The sequence below is a fragment of the Squalius cephalus genome (assembly GCF_949319135.1).
Source record: "Squalius cephalus genome assembly, chromosome: 21".
Classification (NCBI taxonomy): Eukaryota; Metazoa; Chordata; class Actinopteri; order Cypriniformes; family Leuciscidae; genus Squalius; species Squalius cephalus.
Genome location: NC_137142.1, coordinates 4,897,145 through 4,924,643, shown reverse-complemented (window position 1 = coordinate 4,924,643; position 27,499 = coordinate 4,897,145). Strand labels below are relative to the sequence as shown.

Genomic DNA, 27,499 nt, shown 5'->3' with positions numbered 1-27,499 from the left:
GTTCAGAGAGGATGAAACCGAATGAAATCCCAATGCATGAGCTCTTCCTCTGATAACAGGAAGACACGAATTTATGTTAAAAAAGACATGCGATAATCTGTGAACAGGGGCTTTAAATGAGAGATGAGTTATATGCTATGAGCTCAGATTTATATAAATACGTTCAGATTATAATTGCAGGCTCACAATTTAGCTAAACAGTGCTGGGTAAGGCAAGGCAAGTTTATTTATATAGCACATCTGACAATTAATAGTGCTTTACATAGAAAGGAATACAAATAATCACAAAATAAAAGCAAGGAAAATTAAAACATTTATTCAAAAGCTTTACATAGAAAGGAATTAAAATATTACACTATGGCAATTTAAAGTTCTTTGCATAGAAAATAAGCACAAAATAAAGTAAGGGAAATTAAAACAGTTATAAAAGGAATTAAAAGAGATAAATGATACAGTTATAAAAGGAATTAGAGTAAATTGAATTAAAGTAGTACAAATATGATTCATAGAATAAACTTCTCATCTGGCAAAACACTTATTTGCATATAGTTTTACTCTTACACTGTGTCTGTGGTGTTTATTCGGGGCGCCTAATAATTCCATTGGACGTCTCCGATGGACCCGATTCTTCCCTAAATTCGGACAGGAGGAGCTCTAGGAAAAAAAACAACATTTGTTTGGAAGCTCTAGGAATGGAGTCGTAACTGATTATTATATGTGATCAAATCCCAAAAACGAACTACTTGCAATTTGATTACATTACATTTTAAAATAGCCATAATCAGACCACAGTTATACTCAGAAGTGCATTGACTGGCCTTCCTCACACTCACACTGATTCACAAACACAGACCAACACACTCGCCGCTCGCTGAACATGTCATGCTTTAATAGGGAACGAACACAGTGCACTCATCTACATGTCAACACCGCGGTATAGAGTTCAGCAGAGCAATTCATAGCCGTACTTTAGTTTCAATAGACTTTCATTTACCATAACTCATACCTACCGTAGTATTCTGCTAAACATATTTATTAGGCTCGCGTTTCAGAGTGATATTTCAGTCATATTGAATGAATTTCCAGTCTAGAACAATGAAACCCTTTTAATGAGTATGAGGCAAGTTGTGACTTTATGTTCAGTGGATTAAGAGTTCCTGCTGTTGATTTTCTCATGGTTTTTATTGCCTCTTTAAGGCTTTTCTTGGCTTTCTCCTTTCATTTCTTACTATTTTTAAACATTTTATGCATTCCTTTATATATTTTACCCAGCTTTGAGGTTTTGAGAGTAACCTACTTGTGTGTTTTGTGTGTGTGTGAATGTTTCTGTCAGGTCTAGTCCTAATTAATTTCAGTCAGTCCTTTGACAAAATGTGTGCAGGTTTTGGACACGATATGTGAAGTTTCATAGCGCACACAATTCTGATTTGTTTATTAAATATTTAAGGCTATCATTTTGCAAGTGATGGATTCTGGTATAGTGTATTTAAAAGGATAGTTCACCCAGAAAATGTAATTCTGTCATCATTTACTCACCCTCATGCTGTTCCAAACCTGTATGAATTTCTTTCTTCTGCTGAAAACAAAAGAAGATATTTTTTAAGAATGTTGGTAACCAGACAGTCGAAGCTCTATGGAAGTCAATGGGGTCCATAAACTGTTTGGTTACCAACATTCTTCTAAATATCTTTTTTTGTGTTCAACAGAAGAAGAAAAAACTCTTACTGGTTTGTAACAAATTGAGGGTGAGTAAATGATGACAGAATGTTCATTTTTGGGTGAACTTTTCTTTTAATATTAAAAACATCTACATTGGATGTCTTGGTAATGATGATACAACACAATACCAAAATACTTTCTAATAATGACTAATAAATAATAATATATAGGAAAAGAACAACATTTATTTGAAATAGAAACATTTTGTAACATTATTTATGTTTTTACTGAAGCTTTTGATCAATTTAATGCATGCTTGGTGAATAAAAATATGTATTTCTTTCAATACCCCCCCCCCCCCCCCCAACCATTTAAATTGCAAGTGCCAGAAACAGTAATATGCTGTATCTGAAATCACTCATAATTCACTTATTCACTATTTACTATTTACTAAATGTGACAGTTTGCTAAATAGGTATGAGTGAGCAAAAATGTGTGAATTTGGACAGTTCTAAGCACAGCTGTGATGCACTATAAACACACGGCATATTGTGTATGAGTATACATAAATGTGCGTCCAAAATGAAAAGCTCTTGAATTCCAGTGTGACATTTCAGACTGAAGCATTTCCAAATATCAATAATTATTTTAATCAGATTGCAAGTTTTAGGATTTCATGCATTTTTTTTGCTGTTCAGACTCCAAACAACAGATTTGAGTAAACGGATTTGAGTCAGATATGCCCAAAGAAACTGATTAGCTGCCTGTCTGAACAAAGCCAAGTAGTTATGTTCATTCCACATGTTTGTAAATGCTAATGCGTCCTGTCTCTTTAAGACTGTCCTCTACAGTCACACTCTCTTTGCACTGCTGGCCTCCTCATGTGGAACAAAGCAGAAACACCCCAGCAATGCTTTAGCAACATTTGAATTGCGTATGAGACACTAATAGACTCTGGGGAGACTGTCGAATCCGTTGACTTCCAAACAGCTCATTTAGGTCCAAAGCCATTTCCTCTGCGTGCTGACGAAGGCTTTTATTCCCTCTACATAATGCCGGGAGCGAGGACACATCCGTACACACACCAGGCCCTCGCCAGCTAAACCAAATACGTGACAAGCAAGCAAATGTTCACACTACTGCTTGATATATCAAAATTGATATTGTGATATGGCTTAGTGCCATTATTAAATTCGTGATTTAATGAAATAAATATATGCGTTACTGTTCTCAGCGGTTTCAGACTGCATGTGTGTAAATGAACACGTGCTGCGCTTCATTCTGAAACCGGCAGCGCATCATTTTATATGCTGGTAACCCTTCAAAAATTATGATTTACCATTTAAAAAAGAAGAAATCAAGATTTAAATATTAGTATTACAATTTTACAGTAAAATACCATTATGGTAACAGTTTCTATGAAGTCCATGCTTATAATGAATTATAGCTCCATTTATAAGTATTACGATTTTATAAATATATTTATAAAGACTCATTAAGACCTGCATTATAAGAACAGTTATGGTTACAATTATATATTATTTTTTATAATTACTTATAAGTCATGCATTTTCTTTTTCAATGCGCATGTTCATAAAATAATAAAATTGTTCATAAAATTGTGTATTTTTTCTATTTAATAATAATTACAATGAAATAATTTTTCAGCAACCCATCAAAATAAGAGCTCGATGGTTTAACATTTGAAAATGAAGAATTTAAGACGTAAATATTAGTATTGTAATTTTACAGTAAAATAGTATTATTACAATGTTTTTCTTAATTTGTTTAATATCTTTATTTATTAAAAATCACAATAAAATAAGAATTATTTTATAGTCGCATTAAATTGGTAAACAACATCAGGAATGTGGCGAATGAAAACTTTTCCCCAAATAATTCAAACTCAAAAATATCCTCAGAGTAAAAGTAATATTTTTTATTTATTTATTATTATTTGTATTTTTTTTATGCAGATGCACTTATGCATATCACACTCACTCTAGAATTATTAATTCTTTCCAAATATAGATACTCAAATTCCTGTATCTTTTCATATCGCAATATATAATCGCAATAAAAAATAAAGTATTGCAATGTAATTTTTCCCAATATCCTGCAGCCAGTTCACACGTGTATGAATGGTACAAATGCTTACTGCATTTTTGAGGAAACCGAATCTGTTGTGGTGTTTTGGATGGCCTCGCCTCCCTTACAATGGCGTTCTCAATGGATTTGCCAGAGCTACCGGTTGCCTACCACGTTAAGCAAGACACAAACACACACGCAGTCACACGGTGTGAGGGGGGCTGACCTTTCCCAGTAGTTGCTAATCCGGAGTGTATTAAAAGCAGCTTTTGTCTGTTGTGAAAGACGTGGGCAGTGTCTCCTCCACCCCCTCATCTCCTCTCTGTTTGTCTTCTCTTTTATGTCCTCCTCTCCTTCTTTGGGTTGCATTCACCCCTCTCACTCCTCTTTGCGTCTCCGTCCTCCTCTTCTTTCCCTATGGCCAGCTAATCTTCTGAATTCTGCTCCTAAGAGCATGGTAGATGAGGGTGTTGCTTGAATGCGAGGTGTACCAGCTGCCAGAGCTTCAGCCTCACTCCTCGTACCCTCACACACAATAAGAGGACTAATCCTCAAGTAACACACTCGTGCGCTCGCAGACATGCACATACACAACAGGCCTCACACACTCAAGTGGCTCTTTCAACGAGGAGCTTCCAGTGCTTGGAGACAGTCCATTCTGACAAGGTTTTGTGTAGACCTGATGGTCTCAAACAAGGAACACTAATTTGTCCAACCTTCTGGCGGTGCCTCACATTCAGTTGAATTTGTAATCTTTAATCAAAATAAAGCTAAGTAATTAACATATTGATATATGATTAATGGGTTAGTTCACCGAAAAATGAAATTTCTGTCAGCAATTACTCACCCTCATGTCGTTTCAAACCCATAAGCCCTTCATTCATCTACGGAACACAAAATAAGATATTTTTGATGAAATCCAAGAGGCAAGAACATCATTGCAACTTATAAGGTCCAGAAAGGTAGGAAAGACATTGTTAAAATAGTCCATGTGACTACAGTGGTTCCCCCCAAAATAATGACTTTAATCCACAATCTCTTCTCTTCCACGTCATTCTCCTACGCGAGCTCCTGCATAACACGCATGTGTCGTGGTGTTCACGTGACCAGCGTCGACCAATAGTGAGGTAGAACCAGGAAGCGCTGCACTGTATACACTACGTCAACAACGTAGGAGAATGACGCCATGCGATGCATATTACGTGTTCAGTCTCATTGCCAACTACTGGCCTGACAGCAGAATACAGCGTTTTTAGTTGTTTTCGCAAGTCCCTGTGAACGAGGAACATTTTGTCAACATTGTCCCCTGGAAAAACGCAAAGGAAAAAGTTTTCTGTGTTTGGTACATCTTGTCGTGTAAACGTACCCTTAAACATAACCCTGACAATCAGCAAGAATTTTTATATTTGTGCATTTTTAAATCTAAGACATCATGGCCTCGAATTAAGAATTTTCCACAACTTGGTATTCAGTTGTTCTCTAGTTATAGTTATATAGTAGCCATGTTGTATTAATTCAGTCCCTCAATTTATTTTAGTTAAATCAATATTTCGTTTTTTTTCCCCCGCATGTCATATGTGGGTTAGAGTTATTTATATGAATATACAACCTTTCCGTAATATATTCAATAATACAAAATAATATATTGCTCTCCGCAGATCTGTTTGAGTCTGATGAGGCTGCTGCATTATTTGTCCCACTCCCCGCTCGGGTCCGTCACCCTGCTGGACTTCAGGCCACGACAGTTCGTTCTGGTGGGGGGAGTGTTGAAAGTGACCGACCTGGACGACGCCAGTGTTGAGGAGACGCCTTGCTCCCCGTCTTCTCCTTCAGACTGTCTCATGGAGTTCCCCGCACGCAACTTCACCCTCCCCTGCCACAAGGGCCGCTGTCAGGGTATCAACGAAAAGAGGAACCTCTACAATGCTTACAGGTGTGTGTTCATGGCCTGAGATCTGAGACAACTTGTGCTTTATTTGTGTATTTTAGGGTGTATTTAAGGTGAAATGTTGACATAGTTTTCCATATTTTCTAGATTTTTCTTCACCTACTTGTTACCTCACAGTGCCCCCTCAGCACTGAGACCCCTTCTGGACAAAATCGTCAACTCTACAGGTGAGTTTGATTTCATTACCCAAGTTCTGCTCTTATCCCTGCTGGTAAAAGGTGGTCATATCAGCTCAGGGTGGTCAAGCTGGTTTTGGTAGCTGGTCTAAGGTGGTCTGTCAACCCAAAACTAGATCCAACAGATGGTAGTTTAGCTGTTCAACCATCTAGACCAGTCCCAGACAGCAACATAGTGTCGGCCCAGATCCGGCCCACATCTGGTACATGTGGATTCCACACAGCCAGGTCTGGGCCGACACTATGTCGCCGCCTGGGCTGGTTCTCAACCTTTTTTACTCCACGCACCCTAATACCCTAAATTTACTCCAAATACAATACAAACTTATACTTAATTCGAACTTATGTTTTTCCCTGCACCCCTAAAGTTGTTTAATGCATTCCTATATTTTTAGGAGTGTATGTGCTCCTTGTAAAAAGTAAATGTCAAGCCCTGCTCTTGACTCCTTTTTATAGAGGAGAATAAGTTTGTTCAAACATACAAACATTCCTCCTCTTCACATCCCAACATTTCTCTTTCTGTCCCTCAGCATGCCTTTTGTCTCTGGCCTTAATTCCTTTCCTGATGCGCTCTATCAGCATGTTCATCAGTATAATGGCATGTCTGATAGCGTTTGAAATCTGTTTTTCTGGGACACAACAGTCCGTGAAGCCGCGGGTAGCGTGGGTGGCCCAGACTCGATCCTATCTTTCCCTCCCAGTGTCACGAAACATCCACTTCAGCATCACTCCGTAGGAATGTTTTCTTAATGACGGAATGTAAACCGTTAATAGTTGAGCTGTTTATGCTGTATTAATGTGTTTCAGGAGAGCTGATATGGGGCACCGACGAGACTCTGGTTCACCTCGAAAAAGTGCTGGATATCTACAGAAACGGACATTACCTCAAGAATAACACGCAGGCATACAAAACAGGTGAGTGACCCAGACAGATACCAAAACACCTTGATTACTGAACACTTTCAAATGACCAAAGTTTAGATGCTCATTCACAAATGCAGTTCTGTTGCAAAACCTAGCTAGACAGCATTTAAGGCAACATGGGCACTTCTAATACTGTTCAAAATGGGTGGCAGAAAAATTATTCTGCCTTGTAAGATATCTAACTTGGCAGCATATGTGCTTCACAGAGTTATGCATTCCCAGAATGCACTGCAATTCTGGGCTCATTCACTGATCCTAGGCAGGCAGAGTTGAGAGAAATGTGCACTATATTAATATTTCAATGAATACAGAGCCGTTTAATTGAATTAAAATAGTTTAATTATTATTTTTACATTTTATAAATTACTTCCAGTTCTTACATGATTGATTTTTGTGCATCACTTTTTTAGCTTTGCAACATGTGCTAGCACCAAATTTACTGGAATCACATCTGTGAGTTTTTTTTAAAAAGAGCTGTAAATTTACAGTCTAAAGTCAGCATAATATTTGTACAGATTAAGTTAAGTACAGTCAACACTCAGAGTTAAAACTGTTTTACTCTGTATTTTTGTCTTATTTTCAAGTACAAATATCTTGATACATTTAAGCAAAATGTCATATAAGGTCTTCTGTTATGAAAAATTTATCAAAATTAAGTTTTTTTAAGTTTTCTGCCAATGGGGTACACAAAATAAACTTAATTCAACGGGAAAACAAGCTGGCAGATGTTTTTGTCGTTTCACTTCATTTTGGTCGATTTTTCAGAAAACAAGACTTAATATCTTAAGTCATTTTGCTTCTTAAGTAAATGGATCTTGATTTAAGGATGTTTAGATATTTGTCCTGGAAAACAAGACAGAAATATGTCACCAAAAAAAAGGTTTCTTTAGGACCTAAGCCTGGGTTTCCCACTGGTAATTGTGGTGGTGTTCATGTGCTCATCTCGTAAATACCATCATTCTGAAACGACTAGAAGGCAGCAGAATCCTGGCAGTGAATGGGTTTCCTCAAATCTCCCCGGAATTAACCAGTTGTTCAGTCAGCAGAGAGAGAGAGAGAGAGAGAGAGAGAGAGAGAGAGAGAGAGAGAGAGAGAGAGAGAGAGAGAGAGAGAGAGAGAGAGAGAGAGAGAGAGAGAGAGAGAGAGAGAGAGGGGGATAATTTGTGTGTGCATGTAAGGACAAATGAGAGGAGATTTAGAAGATTAGAGTTTATATAACTGGTGAGCAGAGGGGCTGCTTACGTTCCTGACGGACAAAACAGCCATTTCAGCAAGAAGCACCTCAGTCTCCTTCCTACTCGCTCCACCCGTTTTTAACATTTTGTCCCTATTCTCTTTTTCTTTCTTTGCTATCCCTCATGCTCCACTGGCAGTCTAAAGCAGACACTTGTTGACTGATGAGAGCGTTAAGCAAGAGAGGGACATCTTCTCCAGAGAGATTTAACTCTTTCCACTCTCACTGCACCACCAGCTGTGTTTGCTGTCTTTAGACTGTACATTTCATTTACAACAGTTTTGTGCTGCGTTAAGCCTGTCATTTTGACGTTTAACTATAACTAACTAGAAAATTCACGCTTCATACCAATTTTGAAAAATACTATTTTATTCCATCACTTTTTTGCAGACTACGTACAGTCTTGATGAAAACCATTTAGTACAATTTTATGAGAATAGCGAACATTTAATATCAGATTTGGTATGAATAGTTTTGCACAGGAAAAAAAAACAATTGCAAATATTTGTGACCCGTGCTGGCAAAAGGAGTCGGAATGCGCACGGGATCATTTCAATCTACAGGCGAAACAAGTGAAAAATAGATTTTGGTCGATTTTGAGGTTTTCACAAAAATGAGTTCATTAAGCCCTCGTCTATCCCAACGCTCCAAATAGCAATTTAACATATACAATTATCTTTATTTGTCTTTACCTTTCCTTTGTCTATTAAAAAACGATCTTACTCACGCTGAGATTCAAAATATCTGTCTTGGCGAGTATTCACTCAAACATTATCTGTTATGTGAACGTTTGGGAAAAACATCTGATGTGTAGCATTCTATTAGAACCGTGCGGTACAGTAGGTCTGTTTCATTAATGTTAATCAAACAATTGTGGTATCATAGAAAAAAAAAAATATAAATGTTTCTTATATATTTGGTTTTGACTTCATGTGTGCTAAATTTGGTGTTATTACCAGGGATTTTAAGGTATGGTTGCTAGGAGATTTTGTTTTGGTATCTTAACTCGGTTATTGATTCCAACAAATCATACATCATTTTGAAGGTATGAGAATGTGAAAAAAAAAAAAAAAAAAATTTTTTTTTGAAAATTTGCTCATTGGGACTTATTTTGCCAGCACGGGTCATATTTAAGTCATATCACGATAACAACTGGGCGGATATTTGGTCATTTTTAGATGATTAGTCGATTGGCAACTTGGAAGTGCTCAATTTATGAGTAAATGTGTAAAATACACTATAGTTCAAAGGTTTGTGGCTTTAAAGAAAATAATGTTGTTGTTTTTTTATCAGCAAGGACAAGTAAAGTCATTCATAATGCCACAAAAGATTTCTATTTAAGATAAATGTTGTTCTTTTCAACTTTCATCAAAGAATCCTGAAAAAATTGCTTCACAATTTCCACAAAAATATTTGCAGCACATTGATCTTCAACATTGTCTTCAACATTGATAGTAATAATAAATCATCATATTTATGATGATAAATTGACACTAAAGACTAGAGTAATGATGGAATAAATCACATTTTATTTGACAAATAAATGCAGCATTGGCGAGCAGAAGAGAATTACATTAACGGCAGTGTAAAGGCCCTTGCACACTGAGTCCGAAATTTTCGCACTTTAAAAAAAAATTCGGACTGGGTTCGATTGTCTGCGTTTTTCGCATCCGTATCAAGCATTTTGAGAAGTGTTTTGACAGTTCAGAGCCAACGAATTACGAATATGAAAAAACGCACACGAAAATGTCCAACTCAGTGTGCAAGGAGGACCTTAAGTGTTAATTTAAATTCAGCAATTTGTAAACATCTTATTTGCCATGATTAAGTATCTTATATATATATACTGTATATATATTTCAGCATTAAATCAGCCATTCTACTCTCTAGTCTAGGTAATGGGGAATAAATGGGATCGGCTAATATTTAAAGTGGCATGTGAACAGGCCTTCGTAATCTCCATTCCAGTCCAGCGGGCAGTACATTGACTGGACACGTCTCTGCACTGCCTGGTGTTTTAGCTCTTCTTGTAAAACAGGGTCCTATGGCAGCACTGTGAGTTTGCATGGATACAGACAGGGCTTCCCTACGGAATTCACTCCTGCCCAACACGCATTAAAAGCCCAGCATGGCTCTGGCTGACTACATCAACTTCCCTCTCATTCCTCCTGCATCTTACAGGAACATTCAAAGACAGCGAGCGCTCCATAAAGCATTAATTAGGGCAATAAAGAGTCTAATAGTTGCTCTTATTTACTGGCTTCTTGCTCCACTTAGTTGCCTCGTGCGTCCCTCCCTCTCCTCACTCTTCAGAAAGACTTCATCGAGGCAGCTTGCCCAGTCACCTTCATTCAAAGCCCTGCTTTCCAGGAGAAACAGTGAATCACGTCAGTAAAGCCCATCCAGCCATATCCCTGAAGAGCAAGAGAGGGAAAATGAGACTCAGAGATTCCGACATTTATGGCCTAGTAGTCGGGAGGGACGTTTGTAATACACAGTTAGCTCGAGTCTTTTAAAGGCTCTTCTCCTTTTATCAGGCCCATTGTCACAGTGCTGTGAATGAATGTTACAACCTTCTCCAAGAGCATAAAAAAACGAGTAAAACTCTCCAAACCATCCGAGACACTATCCAGAAGCATTTACAAACCTCACAGCGGTGCAGCAGTCATATTGACAGCTCTATGCCGATATATCCTGTCCACAAAATGGATTACCATGGGATCGTTTTTCGAATACATGACCACATTGTCAGCATATTTGCCAAAGGCATGCAGTCCATGACAGTGTATCCATCGCTATTCCACTTCCAATCACCACAATGTCAAAGAGCCACGGTTGGATTGTGAAAACGCAGACTGGCTGTGTTTCAGCGCGGTTGGCGTGAAATCAAAGCTGTCCTTCAACGGTCTTTAACGGTCATTTTAACCGTGCATTAGCATGAAAAGGAGGAACGTCACGAAGTACTGTCGTCAACTCGGTTTGAGGATCTTAGATGAGTAAGTGATGCAGGTTTGCTTGCTGGGTCTTGTCACGGGCGCTAGCAGAGCACTGCGTTCAGATACTTTTGAAGAGGAGGAAATTCCATCAAAAATAAGATACAAATACAGACCTCTTTCCCAGCTAACAAAAGCATGTTTTGCTAATGCTCCCATTTGGTAGTGACAATTTTTTTTCTGAATGTTCAAAACATCCAGTTATTAAATGATTTAAAGACATTTTTTTTCTTGGTCATGCGAACGTTAAGGAAACATTCCATTTTATTATTTTGCAAACATTATGTTGTTATAATGTTCTCTGAAACAAGTAGCAACATTTAAAAAATGTCTGACCAACGTCCAACTAAAACAATTTGGCAACACTTTAGAATAATGTCTCAGTGTCTGAGACGTAATCAATCATCTTTTTATTCTAGAGTGTTACCACACATTTAAGATTATATCAAATAAACTAAAATAAAAGTTTGTGTTTGCATAATATATATGTGTGTACTGTGTATAATTATTTTGTATATATAGAAATACACACACATGCATGTATATATTTAATAAATATTTGCATGTATATACTGTATATTTATATATAATTTATAAATATAAATATTTTATATATAAATAACACATTTTTCAATTTTTCATTTTTAAATATATACATACGTGCGTGTGTGTATTTATATATACAAATAATTATACACAGCACACACACATGTATATTATGTAAACACAAACTTTTATTTTGGAAGCGATTAATCACAATCATTTCACAGCCCTAGATATTATCACTGATGTTTTTTTGTGCTTATGTTTTGAGAACATTACTAAAGACCAGATAACTTTGAACAAACATTCTATTAATGTTATTAGAAGAATGTTTGTTCATAACCTTGCCAGATGTTCTCTGTTAGCTGGGTCGATCTTACTGTGGTTAGTGTCTGTTTGCCTTTTCAGCAAATCAGTTAAAGGCAAACGGGACCTCACGTGATTAATATTCATCTTACTGTATAATGTACCTCATCCACACACACATTTTTCAGATTGTTCCTACGCGCCCGTTTTCCCCAAACTGAGCTCCTCGCAGCTGTTGAATTCATACGGACAGCTACATTTATTCTTTCTCTCATCTGAGAGAGAACAGCTGCCCCTGTTCACTAATGTAATGTCATACATTCAGTATTACAAACAGTATGTTGTGTTAATGTGAATCACATCTTGTAATGTTGACTTGATACAACATGACCGAGACGAGAAACAGACAGCTGCACATTTTTATGACTAAAAACACACTTCTGTGATCTGGCCATCAGTGAATGTTGGCAGCGGTACCGTGTCTGTTCTCATTAGTTACTCTCCACGTCTCAACTCACGCCTCTACCGTACACGTTACTCCATTATCATACGGTTTCACAACCAGCCGTGATCGTGTCTCTTTTAACCCCATCCGCAGTGATATCTCATTTGTCCACAAGTTCTGCTATGTATTATCTAATTCCTATTGCTCCTATCGGTTATGATTGTAACGCAGCAGTTTTATGTTCAGTGTAGACAGACAGACTAACTGATAGAAACTATTATTGTAGGAGATTTTCTTTTAAAGTTTGTTACAGGTAGCACTCAAAACATTGTGAAAAATTTGCGATTCACATTGCAACATTTTCTTAACCACAATGATCCCCTCTAATTCTCATTACAGTAACCTAACAAATCTTTGATTTGTGGTAAATATTGACACAATGTTAGGTGGGTTTGGAAGCATGGCATTGGTTTCTTTATCTCAGCGATGGACTGCAGTGCTGAAGAGTTGACAGGCAGTGCAGAGATAAGCGACAGAACGAGATGAATGTGTGGGAGGGACAGCGTTATTTTCATTTTCTTTTGGCCGTCACTCCTCAAGTCTCCCTCTATTCACTACTTCCCTCTTTCTCTTGGCTTGACTGTGACTGTCCGCGACGGAGGCATTTATTGTGCTCGGGGTCACGTTGAGTGGTGTTTGAAATGTGTGTGAGTGAATTTCTGGAGGAAATAATAAATAAAGGAGAAATCAAAAGACACATGTCAAACTCTGACTAACAACAGCCTGTGAAGACTCTCTCCGTCAAAGAACAAGACACCCCCTGTGTTAACACAATAAAGGAGCTTGTGTTGCTGTGTGTTGAGCTCCTACGCACTCGCACACACACACACACTATGCTTTTCTTGGACAGTTGCAATGTGTTTGATTTATTGAGCAGTGTGTGTCAGTGCTGTCATGGGGGCGGTCAGATTTTGGCCAGAAACCATTGAACATGAAAGATTTACTTGCTTACGATTGACATTCAGAACAGTAGCAATATTTTACATATTTTAAAAATAAAATAAAATAAAGTGGTTTACTATCTGTCCATTTCCCATACATAACAAATATTTTTAACCAGTATTTTGAAGAATAGCATTTTTACATGACTTTCTCTCTTTTGGCAGAGTATAAGCGTGTGTTAGATGCCTCAATAGCAGCAGAGAACTACCGCTGCTGGCCGTCCTATCAGCACGACGGATGCCTGCTGTCAGTCTTCAGCGTTCACGAAGCTATCGACGTGTGTGAGAGCCACGTCCAGTGCCGGGCCTTCGTCTTGACCAACCAGAGCACGTGGACAGGTAAAGTTGCCAAATATGTGTATAATATGTGTAGCTCAGCTTAGTACATTCACACCAACTATCCAGCTCATTTTTGCAACACGGAAGTAAGATATTTTCTGCGAATGTCCGAAACTTGCACTATAGGTAAATAACTAGAAGAATAACAAAGAGCAGTAAATGGTAAAACTATTTGCGTTGCTGATCGGCTTGATTCATGGCTTATAACAAAGACTTTTTAAAATACCTATGGGAAAAATGAACCAACTCAGATGAAAAAGTGTACTAATGCACTTAATTGGAGGATCACAGCACTATCTACTATTCACTCTCAAACTCTATTGAATGCAATTGTGAATCAAGTCTGTGCTATCTGTTTGTTGGCTGCCTATGTAGAGTGTTTCAGACCTGTGAAGATCCATTTCAGTTAGGATGCCTTCGGCAGCTGCCTATGTAGACAGTAGACAGCATGGCAGCTCACTAGATTTTTGGAAAAGAGCCATTATAGTTTATAGTGTTAATGTAAATATGTGTGTGGATTCGTGTGAATGTACGTGATAAATGTCCTCGCCTCGTTTATAAATCGTGACGCACAACAACCGCATATAGACCAGCGCTTCTCAAATGCTTGAGATCTGTTCTTATAGCCCAGTGGAACATTTCATGGTGGAATGAAAGTAAAGACAAATAGGACAATAGCTGACATAGAGAAGAAATATAGAGCTATTTTATATCATAGCTCAGATTATTTCATCTTGGATGAGAGATGAGAAATGTTCGAGTTCATATTGAAATCACTGACTTCATCGTGACAAATCTGAGGAGGATGTGAGAAATGAAATATTTGAAGTCCACTTTATGCTCCGTTTCCAACAGTTACAATGACAACTAAAGGTGTACTCCGAGAGCGCTCCACAAGATATGTTTGATAATACCACCTGGATGCTCAAAATTGATCGGCTGAATGCACGTTTTAAACAGCTTATTGTAGACGTGAGTTAATCTCCGCTCTAAAGCCCTAGAAGGAGGTTCTCCTTTTAAACTCAGTACTGTCTAAAAGAGAACAGATATTGAGTTTTCATTTGTCATTATTCCCTCTTGTTTTTGATGTCAAAATCAACAGTGTTTTGGCTCAAATTTATCCAACACTTGGCAGAATCCAGCTTTATTACATAGTATTAAAGTGGAGTCACATTAGCGAAATTTTTAGCGTAGTGATGTATGAAGCACAGCTCACACAGAAGTCACTTTCTGTTGGTCAGCGCAGCAAATCAGTGTAATTAACTTGAACCTGTTGTGAAATCAGTGTGGGCAGATCTTATGTCATCATGTGAAATTCCCAATCATGATGATTCCTATTGAAATGACTGGATTTCACCCACAATAAATCGCAGAACAATGGGAAATGTGACCGCACCTGTGGCGTAGATCCACAGCACTCTCATGTTTCTCTTCCTCCCACGTCCTGCTTCTCACATCCTGTTCATCCTGTCTTCCGTCTGCTGTTTTGTAGCAGGAAATGTCCATTCTCTCACACACAGTTTTGATCTCTGCAGGTCATCAGCTTGTGCTCTTCAAAACCGGAGCATCCAGCATGAGCGTGGCTCCAGGGAAACTCTCGTACATACGCCTGGGAGCCGCTGAGAGCTGAGATGAGAGTCAGCTTCTTCTGATCGGCACGTGTGCTGTCTACCCCTCAGGACTCGAGGAGGACGCCAACAGAGAAAGTTGTATTTTCTCTTGAAGACTCCTTCAGGAGGAGGTCAGCTGTGTGCAATACTGCCTCTCTGAACCTGGGATTGGACTGTGAATGTGTTTGTGTATCGAGCAGAGATGCAGAGAGGCTGTTTATGCTTGTCCCAGCAACATATGTCAGTATTTCTTTCTCTCCATCTGTCATTCTTTCTCTTTCTGTTTTTGCCCACACATAATCCTCCTTTATTTGCTCTGATATCCAGCACTTTGTTTTCCATTTGAGTCAGGGTTTATTTGTTGAGCTTTTAAAAGCATTTGCTTTGAGTTTTGAAACCTTTTCAAATATTTGCTCTTGTAAAACAAATTCTTCCGACAATTGATGTCCAAATGTTCACCTAGACCAGTCTAAACAAGTAATTTATTGGTTTAACGAATGAAAACGCCTCTTTTAAATTAGCAACAGATCAGCAACAAATCTGGAAATTTCTATTTCAGTCATTTCTATTTTTCTTTGTTCTTGTCACTAAAGCTTTTCATGTTCTGTTTTGAATTTGAATATTATTTTCAATGGCAGAATGTAATGACCCATTCGAGAGGTTAATTGTGGTACTTGACTGTTAGACGGTGGTTAGTCAGCCAATCCCCTTGTGGTGCGATAAAGTTTCCCAAGGAAATGTCGATCTGTTATTTGACAGGTGAAGGAGTTGGAGAGGTTTCTGCTTTCAGTGAAAGTACTTATGGTTGTGTTGTATATGAGAGTGATATTTTTATATGGAAAAATTAAAGTCATGTGACTTAAAACTGTGTCTTGGTCATTTTTGTGCGTGATAATATATTCAGAGTCAGACTGTTCAAACTGAAATATGAACTTTAGGGCATAGAACATTTGTTATAACATTATAAATGGATCACATGGGGAACAATATTAAAACAATTGTATCATACAGTTTTTTTAAAAAAAACATTTTTAATATTTCACAATATCTCTGTAGTATTTGAATCTCTATGCTACTGTTCAAAAATGTTAGTACAGTAAGATTTTATGAATTTATTTTTAAAATAAATTATTACATATATTTAGCAAGGATACATTAAACAATCAAAAGAGACAATGAAGACATTCTATAATGTTATAAAAGTTTTCTATTTCAGATAAATGCTGTTTTGTTGGTTTTTTATCTTTCCATTCATCCAAGAATCCAGAAAAAATAGCAGTTTCTACAAAAGTATTAAGCAGTAAAATGGTTTTGAAAATTGAAAACTATTTTGTGTCACAGAAGACACACACTCCTGTCAGCTACAAGCAGCAAACTGAGGCTACAGTTCGCACAGGCTCACCAAAATTGGACAATGGAAGATTGGAGAAATGTTGCCTGATCGGATGAGTCTCGATTTCTGCTGCAACATTCAGATGGTCGGGTCAGAATTTGGCGTAAACAACATGAAAGCATGAATCCATCCTGCCTCGTATCAGCGGTTCAGGCTGCTGGTGGTGTAATGGTATTTTCTTGGCACACTTTGGGCCCATTAGTACCAATTGAGCTTAAAACACCACAGCACACCTGAGGATTGTTACTGATCATGTCCATCTCTTTATAACCACAGTGTACAGTCTTCTGATGACTTCCAGCATAACGCACATGTCACAAAGCTCAAATCAGCTCACACTGGTGTCTTGGACATGTTCACTTTACTCAAATGGCCTCCACAGTCACCAGATCTCAATCCAGTAGATCAGCTTTGGGATGTGGAGGTGTGCCAACTGTGTGATTCGATCAGGACAATATGGACCAAAATCTCTGAGGAATGTTTCCAGCACCTTGTTGAATCTGTGCCATGAAGAATTAAGGCAGTTCTGAAGGCAAGAGGGGCAACAAGGCCCGGTACTAGCAAGGTGTACCTAATGAAGTAGCTGGTTAGTGTATGTATTTTAAAGGCATTTAAAAGCAAAACAAACTGTGATTGGTCACTTTAAATGTCTGTCAGATGGTCTTTTCCTGTCAAGTGGGACTTTCTTGACAAGAATAAGTGGACTAGACCTCATGCTAAAAGTCAAAAGTCTGGTCACAGGAAACTGAGCCTCAGCACAGACAGGCGAGGGGAGCAGAAGCCTTAACATTCCCGACGGTCCCCAGTGGAATCACTCGGGCTGCAGGTCCAGCATCGGGTCAGCTCATCTCCTGACACACACATGCTCTCCAGATGCCACCATCCAAATCCTCTTTCACAGGGCCTCGTTTCTACATCGGGACTGATAGAGATAGATGGAACCACAAAGACTTGAAAACCCAGGCAGAATCAGATCTGTAGAGAGGGGTGTGTGGAGAATCAACGCTCGAGTGTGTGTTAATGTGTATGTGTCAGACTGAGAGATAAGGAGAGAAAGCGAGACACAAAGACTCAGAGAGCGAGGGACGCATCTGTCTTCTATTGGCCTGAGGGATTATGGCTTTTCCTGAGGCACGGCTCCAGGCTGTGAGAGAGACGGAGGGAGAGAATCAAGGACTGAGAGATGAAGGAAGGGTGAGTGGGATTGTGGGTTAGCTGCAGCGCCACTAATGAGAGACAGACCCTGTGTTAAAAAGTCACCTCAGTGCTGTGACATGTGCTGGTTTTCTAAAGTAAGGAGAAAACTTCCACCTTTCTGCATTTGGGTTTTTAGTTCAACATGTTTGAGTGTTTCGTTACGACATTAGGGTGAGTAAATATGACAGAAGTTTCATTTATGAAGTAACTCCTCATGTCCCAGTACTGCTATCCTTCATTATATCATGCCAACTAAAGTGACTCATTAGAGTGGAAGGAATTTCAGCCAATATAAAGCAGCAATGGAAGAAATTCACTGTGTGGAGCGAATGCCAGCTGGCATATTAGCAAAACCTTAGTCAGGATAGACACCATATTGAATTTTACGAGGATGAAAACGAAGCTGACATACAGTTTTTGCACTACGTGAAGATCCTCGATCATATGCAATTTTCAAAACACAACTTTCAAAGAAGAACGTTTTTGGAAAGATGTTTCATCAGATGAACAACTGGCATGTTGGTAAACAAGATAATCTATTAAACATGCTGTACTTCTGGCCCTCACAGTTAAATATGATGCTACCCTGACTAAGGTCTATATGGCAAAATTGTCCCTGTATGAGTTTTTGGCTAATATTTATATATAGTTTTAGCTTTTTTTCTTCTTCAATGAATCAATGAAACAGCATTTTTTAACTAAATCAGTGATTTAATGATCCATTCAAAAAGAAAGTCACTTGCTTCTTTCCTGAATCAGTTGTCTGAACAAATCGGTCAAGTGAAAGATGCAACGACTCACTCATTAAGACAGTGGCTGCATCCGAAATCACATACTTCCTTAGCAATTAGCAGGTGCAAAACAGAATTCACAGTTCTTATAAATGAATAGACCTACTATCCCGGCGAGATTTCTGAAGTGTGCATATGATGGACACTTTACTATCCCATGAGGCCACAGGAGATTTTTAAATGACAATGAAGCGACGCAACTGACAGTGACAACATGGCGACTGCAGTATGTCCGGATTACATTCATAATAGAACATGCTTTTTTAGCGGTCGAGAAGTATCCTTATCATTCAATACTCATTCAAAATAGAGAAAGAATGCGATTTTGGATGTAGCCAGTGACTTGCCACCACCTACTGTAGTTTCAGTTTTGTATTTAAAGGATTGTTTCATTTTTAAAAATCATTTCATATTTCAAAACATTAATCTCAGTATTATTTATGGATATTTTTTAATGGATTTTGTTGATACAGATTTTATTTGCTTGGTAACAGCCTGCAGTGTCTTATTATTCTAATTGAATTTTAATGATTAAATCCACCACACAGAATATGAAGAATATGGATAGCTTTGGAACTGGACACAACAGCCAGCAAAGATACCAGCACAAAAACACAATAGACAATATATTGTCTAATTATTGTTATTGACAAAATTCCAGAAAATATTGAGATATAATTATTTTGTCAATATCATCCACGTCTGCTTCAGAGCCATACAGAGGCAAAATTTAATGTTTTTTAGATTGGGTAAAACATTCATTTAAAGGTGCATTCAGTAGTTGTTTCACTAGCATTATCAACACTTCTTTTGTGTACTTTAAGTTTAGATACTACAAAGGTGTTAGATGCTGCACTGCCATCTGTGGACGCGGATCAGCACTAGTATGGGCTCTGAGTAGTTTATTAGTTTATTGGATAAATCACACTGATACTAGTGAGTTTTAGAGATCCTCACATGTCCAATGACGATTGTCTCAGTTATAAATATATATTGTCGTGGTTATAAAATTCTAAAATGTGGGTCACATCATTTCAGCACTGCAAAATACATTAAAAGGCATATTCAAGGTTTTTTTTTTGTTTTTTCTTCCTCAAAATTAATAACCTTGTATAAAAACACCATATGAAAAGTTAATGCAGGATTTAAAATTGTTTTGCAAGACATAAGGGCACACATTTAGTAGAAAATATGACAGTTTACTTGACTGTGCTGAAAACCCGCTTTTTTTCAACCAAGAACCAAGTGAGACTCCGGGCTGGTGCGGTTCCTTCGGTGTGCACAGCTCCTTCATCGGGTGACCCACACCTTACATAATTAAAATACATGATTATGAGTAGGCTACAGTCTTCATCTCGTATAGAAACATTTAAAAGGCTCTTCACAAAAGCATTTTATTATTATTATTATTATTATTATTATTATTATTTTTATTAATAATAATGTGTTAAACGTTTTAAATTAGCACCAAATTAATCTGTTAACAGTCACACATTTTTGAACAAGCTTTACTTTTGCATCTTACTTTCAATAGATTGTAGTTACCACATATTTTCATAATGAATCCAGTGCTTTTTTTAATATCATCATATTATTGTTTTTGTTAATATTTTGAATTAGATTTAATTTTTTGCTATATTTTCTGTTTGCATTTTAAATTTCGTTAAAATTGTGGTTTTATTGTAAAAAATATGTCTATATATTATTTATTTTAATTAATAACAATATTATTTTTATTTAGTTTTAGTTATTTTAGTACATCAACGTCAACGAAAATGAGAAATGTTGCCTTGGCAACTAGCTGAAAATATTTTTTTTTTAGTTAATCTTTATTATTTATTATGATTTTAGTTTTAGTTAATGATGTTAACCCCCAGCACATCAACACTTTTATTTCAAAAGTTTTAAAATATATATTTTTTAAGACACGACCCCTGTAAAGAACAGTGAATGTTGGTCTGAAACGGCAGGTTTGTGGTGCAGCTTTGAGTTTTTGCCTCAGTCATGTGTGTTCAGAGGTTCAACGTGATGGAGCAGGAATGCGAGAGGAATGCAGACACAGTGGTCATCCCAGCATGAAAGAAATGAGGGGGCATGAGAGAGAAAAACAGAGAGGGAGGAAAAATAGTACAACGATAAAGGCCTTTTAAGAGGCACAGACAGTGAGCTTCTGTTGACTGGACATACATGAGAGACGGCCAGATGGGAAGAGATCCAAAAGGGAAAATGGACACACACTCTAACGCTCACACTTAGAAAGGAGAGCAGCTTTGCCTTTTTATCCAGTTGTACCCATGTCTCAAAGGGAACCAGCTGATATGGTTAACAATACAAGTGAAAGTGAAGTGTAGGATGCCATATTAAATATGTCTCACACACACACACACACACACACACCACTGCCTGCTGAGGTTGACCAGAGGTCATCTGGCTGCGTACCAGACCCTCATGACTCCCTCCAGACAGAGAGTGAGAGAAAGAGGTTTAGAAAACTTTATTTTTTACACATTTTATATTCCTAATTCAAACATCATATCCCCAAAACATTGGAAAGCAACAAAGAAAAAATAAGGCTCTGTTTCCACCTGGTATTAAGATGCGTTTGGTCGATCGGATCACAAGTAGACAAGGGAGACACATTCCTGTTAACACCTGGTGTTTTAATCCGTCTCTTTTGTCCACTTTCAACCACTTCTGTCCTGATTTCTTTGAGGGGAGGGTCTATGGGCAGGTAAATGTATGATTTTTTTCTTTTCTTTTTAGATGTTTCGATTCAATGGACCAGATAAGCTTGCGCAATTTACACATGAACGTGACCGGAGACGACGGAAAAACACGGAGAGCATCAGCTTTAGTTTCGGCTCTGACAGCTGCAAGACCAGCCGAACGCTGTGAGTGTGTGTAAGAAATCAGGAATGCTGAGAGAACATTGTGCTTGATACGTTTTTCATTTTCAAACCAGACTTGGGTCTTCAACCGATAAAGTTTAAGTCCCATCTAGCTAGCGCTAGAGTAGACAGTCTTTTATAGTTGTTTAAACGCATTCGATCACATGAGCGTTTACACTACGAAAGCAATCCGGTCGAATGTGTTTTCCACTTCCTCTGGAAGTGGTTGAAAGTGGACAAGCTCAAAACGTTTTAGACCCAGTTTACATTTGTATTTAGCAAATCAAATCAAGTCATCCACTTGTGATCCGATCGACCAAAACGCATCTTAAAACAGGTGTAAACAGAGCCAAAAATTGATAGAAAATAAGTTAAAACCTTTTTTAAAAACTAATACCAATTGATAATCATGTACAACACATAGAACCTCATTGATGCACTATATTTCACAAAAAGCAGGAACATTATTTGAAAGACTGTAATATGCAAATTCTGTTCTCAATCTTGAAAGCCACATGAACATAACTTTAGGATCTGTTGCTGCAAACTCTAGACTTGTTCTTTCTTGTTTTCCATATGGCCAGATTTTATGTCCTTCTTAATAAAAATCTATACTTCAGTCCTCCTATGAATATGTTATCTGAAAATTATTTTTTAAACCCCTGAAACCAAGTTGAAAGTGATTTTAAATGACTATTTAGTCCAATACATTTAAAAAATAATTCTCTAAACTTCTCCCTCCCCACAAAACCAACACTGCCATCCCCATTTCCATCCATCTTTATCCATTAGGATGCCTGCACACCCACTGAGGACAAAAGTCTTGTCTGAATCATGTTATAAAAAAAATAAAAAAAACAGTGGTTCCTCAGGAGCCTAGTGTGCAAAACAATCTCTGTCCACCTTTAAAACATTCCTCCACACTTGAAACATTGTCTGATAAAATTTCAGTAATTTCAGACAAATTCATGTCTTCCAGTCTCATTAGAAACATTAGAAACAGGTGTTTGTCAAGTCCAAGCCCACCTGTCCTCTCTGAAAGATGACACACGCTGTATAAGTCCATGATGAATAATTTTGGTAAATGGCTGCTTGTAATCTGAAAGCACAGATACGACTCTAGACATCCACCAATCCATGTCCTCCTTCGCAAACTCCTTCGAAGCTCGGACCCAATGCAGTCTAGAAGAAATGCTCCCCATGCAGTCAGAAGAAATAGACCTTTTCCCCTGTATTTCTCATATAATGTCCTCGGGTGAATCCATGACTATACACCTGTGCCACAGTATAGAAGCCGACCAGAACTCTCCCTCAATAAGACAACTGTGGTAATAACCATTCCAACTTACACAATCAGGCTGACACCTTATCCAGCATACTCTCCCAATTTTTCATCTGATATTGAGCATTGCCTATAAAAACACCTTCAACTTTTAAACCGTCTCTCCCCCATCTCAAACCACTTGGAAGTTTTGGATATCCTACCTCATCCCACTGGACCATAAAAATCACTGTCCTTCGGATGAGACGTTAAACCGAAGTCCTGACTCTCTGTGGTCATTAAAAATCCCAGGATGTCCTTCGGAAAAAGAGTAGGGGTGTAACCCCGGCATCCTGGCCAAAATTTGCCCCTTGGCCTCTTGGCATCCCCATATACTGATTGGCTTCATCTCTGTCTCCTCTCCACCAGTAAGCTGGTGTGTGGTGGGCGTTCTGGAGCAGTATGGCTGCCGTCGCATCATCCAGGTGATGCTGCACATTGGTGGTGGTTGAGGAGATTCCCCCTTCCATGTAAAGTGATTTGAGTACCCAGAAAAGCGCTATATAAATGTAACAAATTATTATTATTATTAATATAGCCCTCACTTTTCTCCCAGTTTACTTTGGCAGTAGATGCTTCTAAAATGCTCTTGCCTATTGATGAACACTGTTATATCACCTGTATAAGTGGAAAATGACAATTTTACATTTTCACTTCTATTTTGAAATATTACACCATTTCTTAAGTATATATAAACGAGGTTCAATCATTCAGCTATATAACTGCCCAGATAATGGACAGCCTTGTCTGATCCCTCTACAAAGCAGTTCTGGAGCATTAAGACCCCCACCACCCTAACCAAAATAAATACATTAGAATTCAACAATTTTATATATGATAAAAAAGTTTTAATGTTTTAAAATATTAAAAAGCCACCCATGATCCACCCAATCAAATGATTTTTATTGGTCTAATGATAAAATAACAAGATCACTATGATTAGAGTGTCTAAAATCAACTAAATCCCGTAACTATAATAATTGACCTATCTAGGACACAATACATTTGATTTTTCCCAATCAAAAAATGTAAAAAATGCTTGAGTCTATTTGCCAAACAGTTTGACAGTATCCAGACTTAATAAGGACACTGGTCTCCAGTTTTTCAATAAACCTAAATCTCCCTTTTTTGGGAACAATGAGAGGACTGCGACATTGACAACTTAAAGAAAGCGACTTTTCTTTAAAACATCTTAAAAATACTTTATATAAATCCACTCCAAGTACATTCCAAAATCACTGATTAAACTCAACAGGCAATTCATCTATTCCTAGAGACCGACCTGAGGACAACTGCTTTGCCTCTGTGAGTTCCTTAAAAGTAATTTCATTATCCAGCACTTTTTTTGGTTTATCCGCTTGCTTTGGCATATCATAGAGTAATTCCTCAGTACTCGTAGAATCACATGATTCTTTACTCTGGTGTAAAACAAAACACTGCCATTTTTCTTATTTCCACCGGATCAGAGGTGATAGTTCCATTTGAACGCCGAAGATGATACATCTGTTTCTGTTTCACTTTTTTTCTTTTTCTAAATTAAAAAAAAAAAAATGAACTAGGAGCATCCATATCTTTAATGGAGCAAAATGTTGTTCCCTCTTATAAGTGCTCCCTTTGTCTGCTCCTGTAAGAAAGAACCAAGTTCCATTCTCTTTTTCTTCAGTCTTTCTGTACAGTTCCACAATTATCCATTAGTAATTATCCATTAGTACTCTTTCTAACTACACAACATCTCTTCCAGGGTTTGAACTGTTACTTTAATTTGTGATAAAGTATACATGGTATAATTGACTAAAATAATCTTATTACCCACATACCACCACTGGTTAAGACTCTCTCTTTCTCTCTCAGAAAAAAATTGATTTTCCATTCATTCCAAGACAGAACAAAACAGCTTATAACAGTTTAACATTAAAATGCCAATAATTCTGTATGTACGTCTCAACAATTATTTCTAATCCAACCATGTGATGATCTGAAAAAGCATTAGGTGAATGAAAGACATTCATAACTCTGTTGTCCCATATTTTTCCTAGATATAACCGATCCGATATAGCCCCACAGACCATAATTTCAGTTACTTTAACCTTTCCCGTTTATTCCTTACTATCCATTATAGAGTTGGGTGATTTCACAGATAACAATATATATCTCTAGCAATTTTTATTTTATCTTTTTATTCAAATAAGAACAAAAAAGCCAATTACAAACAGAAGGACAACTACAATAAGACAAGGATACAAATAAATAAACGTTTTTTTTCAGCTACAGTAGGTTTATTTAAAGGTTGTATCAGCGATTTCAGGCCCAAACATAAATGATCACATTCATCTAATCTTTCCTAACGATCCGCTAGCTGCCCGCCCCATAAGCAGGCCGTCAAAAAAAACGCGTCTCTGTAGGCAGCCTAGGCTCTGAGATCTGCACACAAAAACAATTGGTTTCACCAACCACAGGGGGTGGGTGTTGTGAGGTTTTGCGCTCGTGCACGGCTGCACGCGAAGTCGGAGAACACGAGCGCAAAACCTCACAACACCCACCCCCTGTCGGTGATTGGTTGGAACACTATTTATTTTGGTTTTGAGTGTTGGTGAAACCAATTGTTTTTGTGTGTGTGCAGATCTCAGAGCCTAGGCTGCCTACAGAGACGCGTTTTTTTGACGGCCTGCTTATGGGGCGGGCAGCTAGTGGATCGTTAGGAAAGATTAGATGAATGTGATCATTTATGTTTGGGCCTTTTTTGGGCCTGAAATCGCTGATACAACCTTTAACATGTAGTAAGAAACACTACAGAAATTGAATAATCAAGTGTATAACCAAAACACTGAATAGTTTTCACTGTATGAATCAAATATGAATTTATTCTTATTAAAGATCCAAAAGTGATTCAGTCAAGAGCAGTGAGTGATTTTCTCCGTCTTTTGTTGATCGATTAACATTAATGCAGTTGTTTATTATGCTGCTGTCCCTTTAAGACTGAATGCACAGATCCAGTTTACTGACACACATCCGGTTTTTACCCAACTGTTTACATTAATTTAAGACATAACTGACTATGTTTACGTGAAAACTCCACACGACGGGCATTTTGACATTATTGTGTGTCTGACTATTCAAACGCAAATAAGACTCGAAAGAGAACTGAATTCGCAATCGCATGCTGTGTGAGAGACGGTTTTCTGTGTGCACACTTCAAGTGTGTGTCAGTCAGCGCGAGCACCAACCGCATTGAGTTCCTTTACACAGCTTATTGCACTCAACATCAAGCATCGACCACTCTTTACTTTCTCATTCATGCCTGTTTCTTTATTACGGTGGTGCATTGCTGCCACATACATATAATTTTTTCCACTCAATTATGTCGTAATAACGATATGTTATGTCGTTTTAATGACATCTTTTCTAGTAATAACGAGATGTTATATAAGGGATAATGTACATCCAGCCGGTGGTTCCGCTTCGCGTCGGGGTCCTCATCATCCTGTCGGGGTTATTTTGAGAGAACCACCGGCTGGATGTACATCATCCCACTTATTACACGGCTACTTGCCACATAAGTAAATAATTACACACGAAATATTGATTGAGTTAAAATATTTTATTAGGTCTTTAAAAGCAACGCTTCCGCGGTGAGAGCAGTTGCAGCGGCAAGTTCAAACTAAACAGATATTTAAGAGATACGGTATACAGTCATTCATACCACTTATTACACAGCATTTCGCCACATAAATAATTATGGGGATAAGATATATTGATTTCAGATTAAACCGTTTTAAAATCATACCTGTTTGTATCTCATAATCCAACTGTGTACAAAACAATAGTCACAAAATGGCAGCCTCTGCGTTTGTATGAAACAAGAGAGTGCGAGTCCACGATACTGGATGGCATAATTAAATAACATGTTCACCAAATGAGTTTTAATATTTTATTAGCTCACCAAACACAAAACTTCCACGAAGAAAAACTGTTCCTAGCAAGCGTATAGCACTGCAGAATTCAGTAACATGGATGAGCCTGCGTTATCTGTTTTGAGGGGTTGTTATCTGGGAACAACCCACCACTGACACACCCACCGCTAGCCTAGCTTAGCACAAAGACTGGAGGTAAACAGCTCCAGCTAGCATACTGCTCCCAATAAGTGACAAAATAACGCCAACATTTTCCTATTTATATGTTGTGATTTGTATAGTCACAGCGTGTGCAAATAACAAGGTCACATGAGACACAGCCATCTTCTAACCGTATACATACTGGGAAATATATTCTCAGAAGGCGAAGCACTGCTACTTGGGCGGAGTGATTTTACAGCATGTCATGCAGTAAGCGCGCTCCACACTCCACACAAACACTTGGATATGTGCCTAATAATAGCGGACATTTATCTAGGTTAACGTTAGAGCGAGCGGCCATGCCAGACGGATAAGTCAATAACAATAACAAATACGGCCAGTTTGAAAAGGGCGGCTGAAACAAATACAACACTTAGCCTATTACAGATAAATGCCCAACACTGGTGTTTTGCTTTAAATTAATTTGTTTAGGCTTTAAATAAATATTGTTTATGGGCTAATTAATGCCACAATAATTTATGTTTATTTTATTGGCTACTTATATATTTAATTTTTGTTTTGCATTGAATA

General features: G+C 37.8%; 1 protein-coding gene across 1 annotated transcript in view; it reads left to right on the top strand.

Annotated features, from left to right (window-relative positions):
* pkdcca (protein kinase domain containing, cytoplasmic a) overlaps positions 1-16,127 on the top strand; it is a 31,948-nt gene extending 15,821 nt beyond the window's left edge. The window contains exons 3-7 of the mRNA XM_079855027.1: positions 5,406-5,680; positions 5,783-5,862; positions 6,679-6,786; positions 13,483-13,656; positions 15,192-16,127. Of these exons, the coding sequence (XP_079711153.1) occupies positions 5,406-5,680; positions 5,783-5,862; positions 6,679-6,786; positions 13,483-13,656; positions 15,192-15,286 (732 nt within the window). The 3' untranslated portion in view covers positions 15,287-16,127. The remainder of the gene's footprint in view (positions 1-5,405; positions 5,681-5,782; positions 5,863-6,678; positions 6,787-13,482; positions 13,657-15,191) is intronic.
* The last annotated feature ends 11,372 nt before the right edge of the window (positions 16,128-27,499 follow it).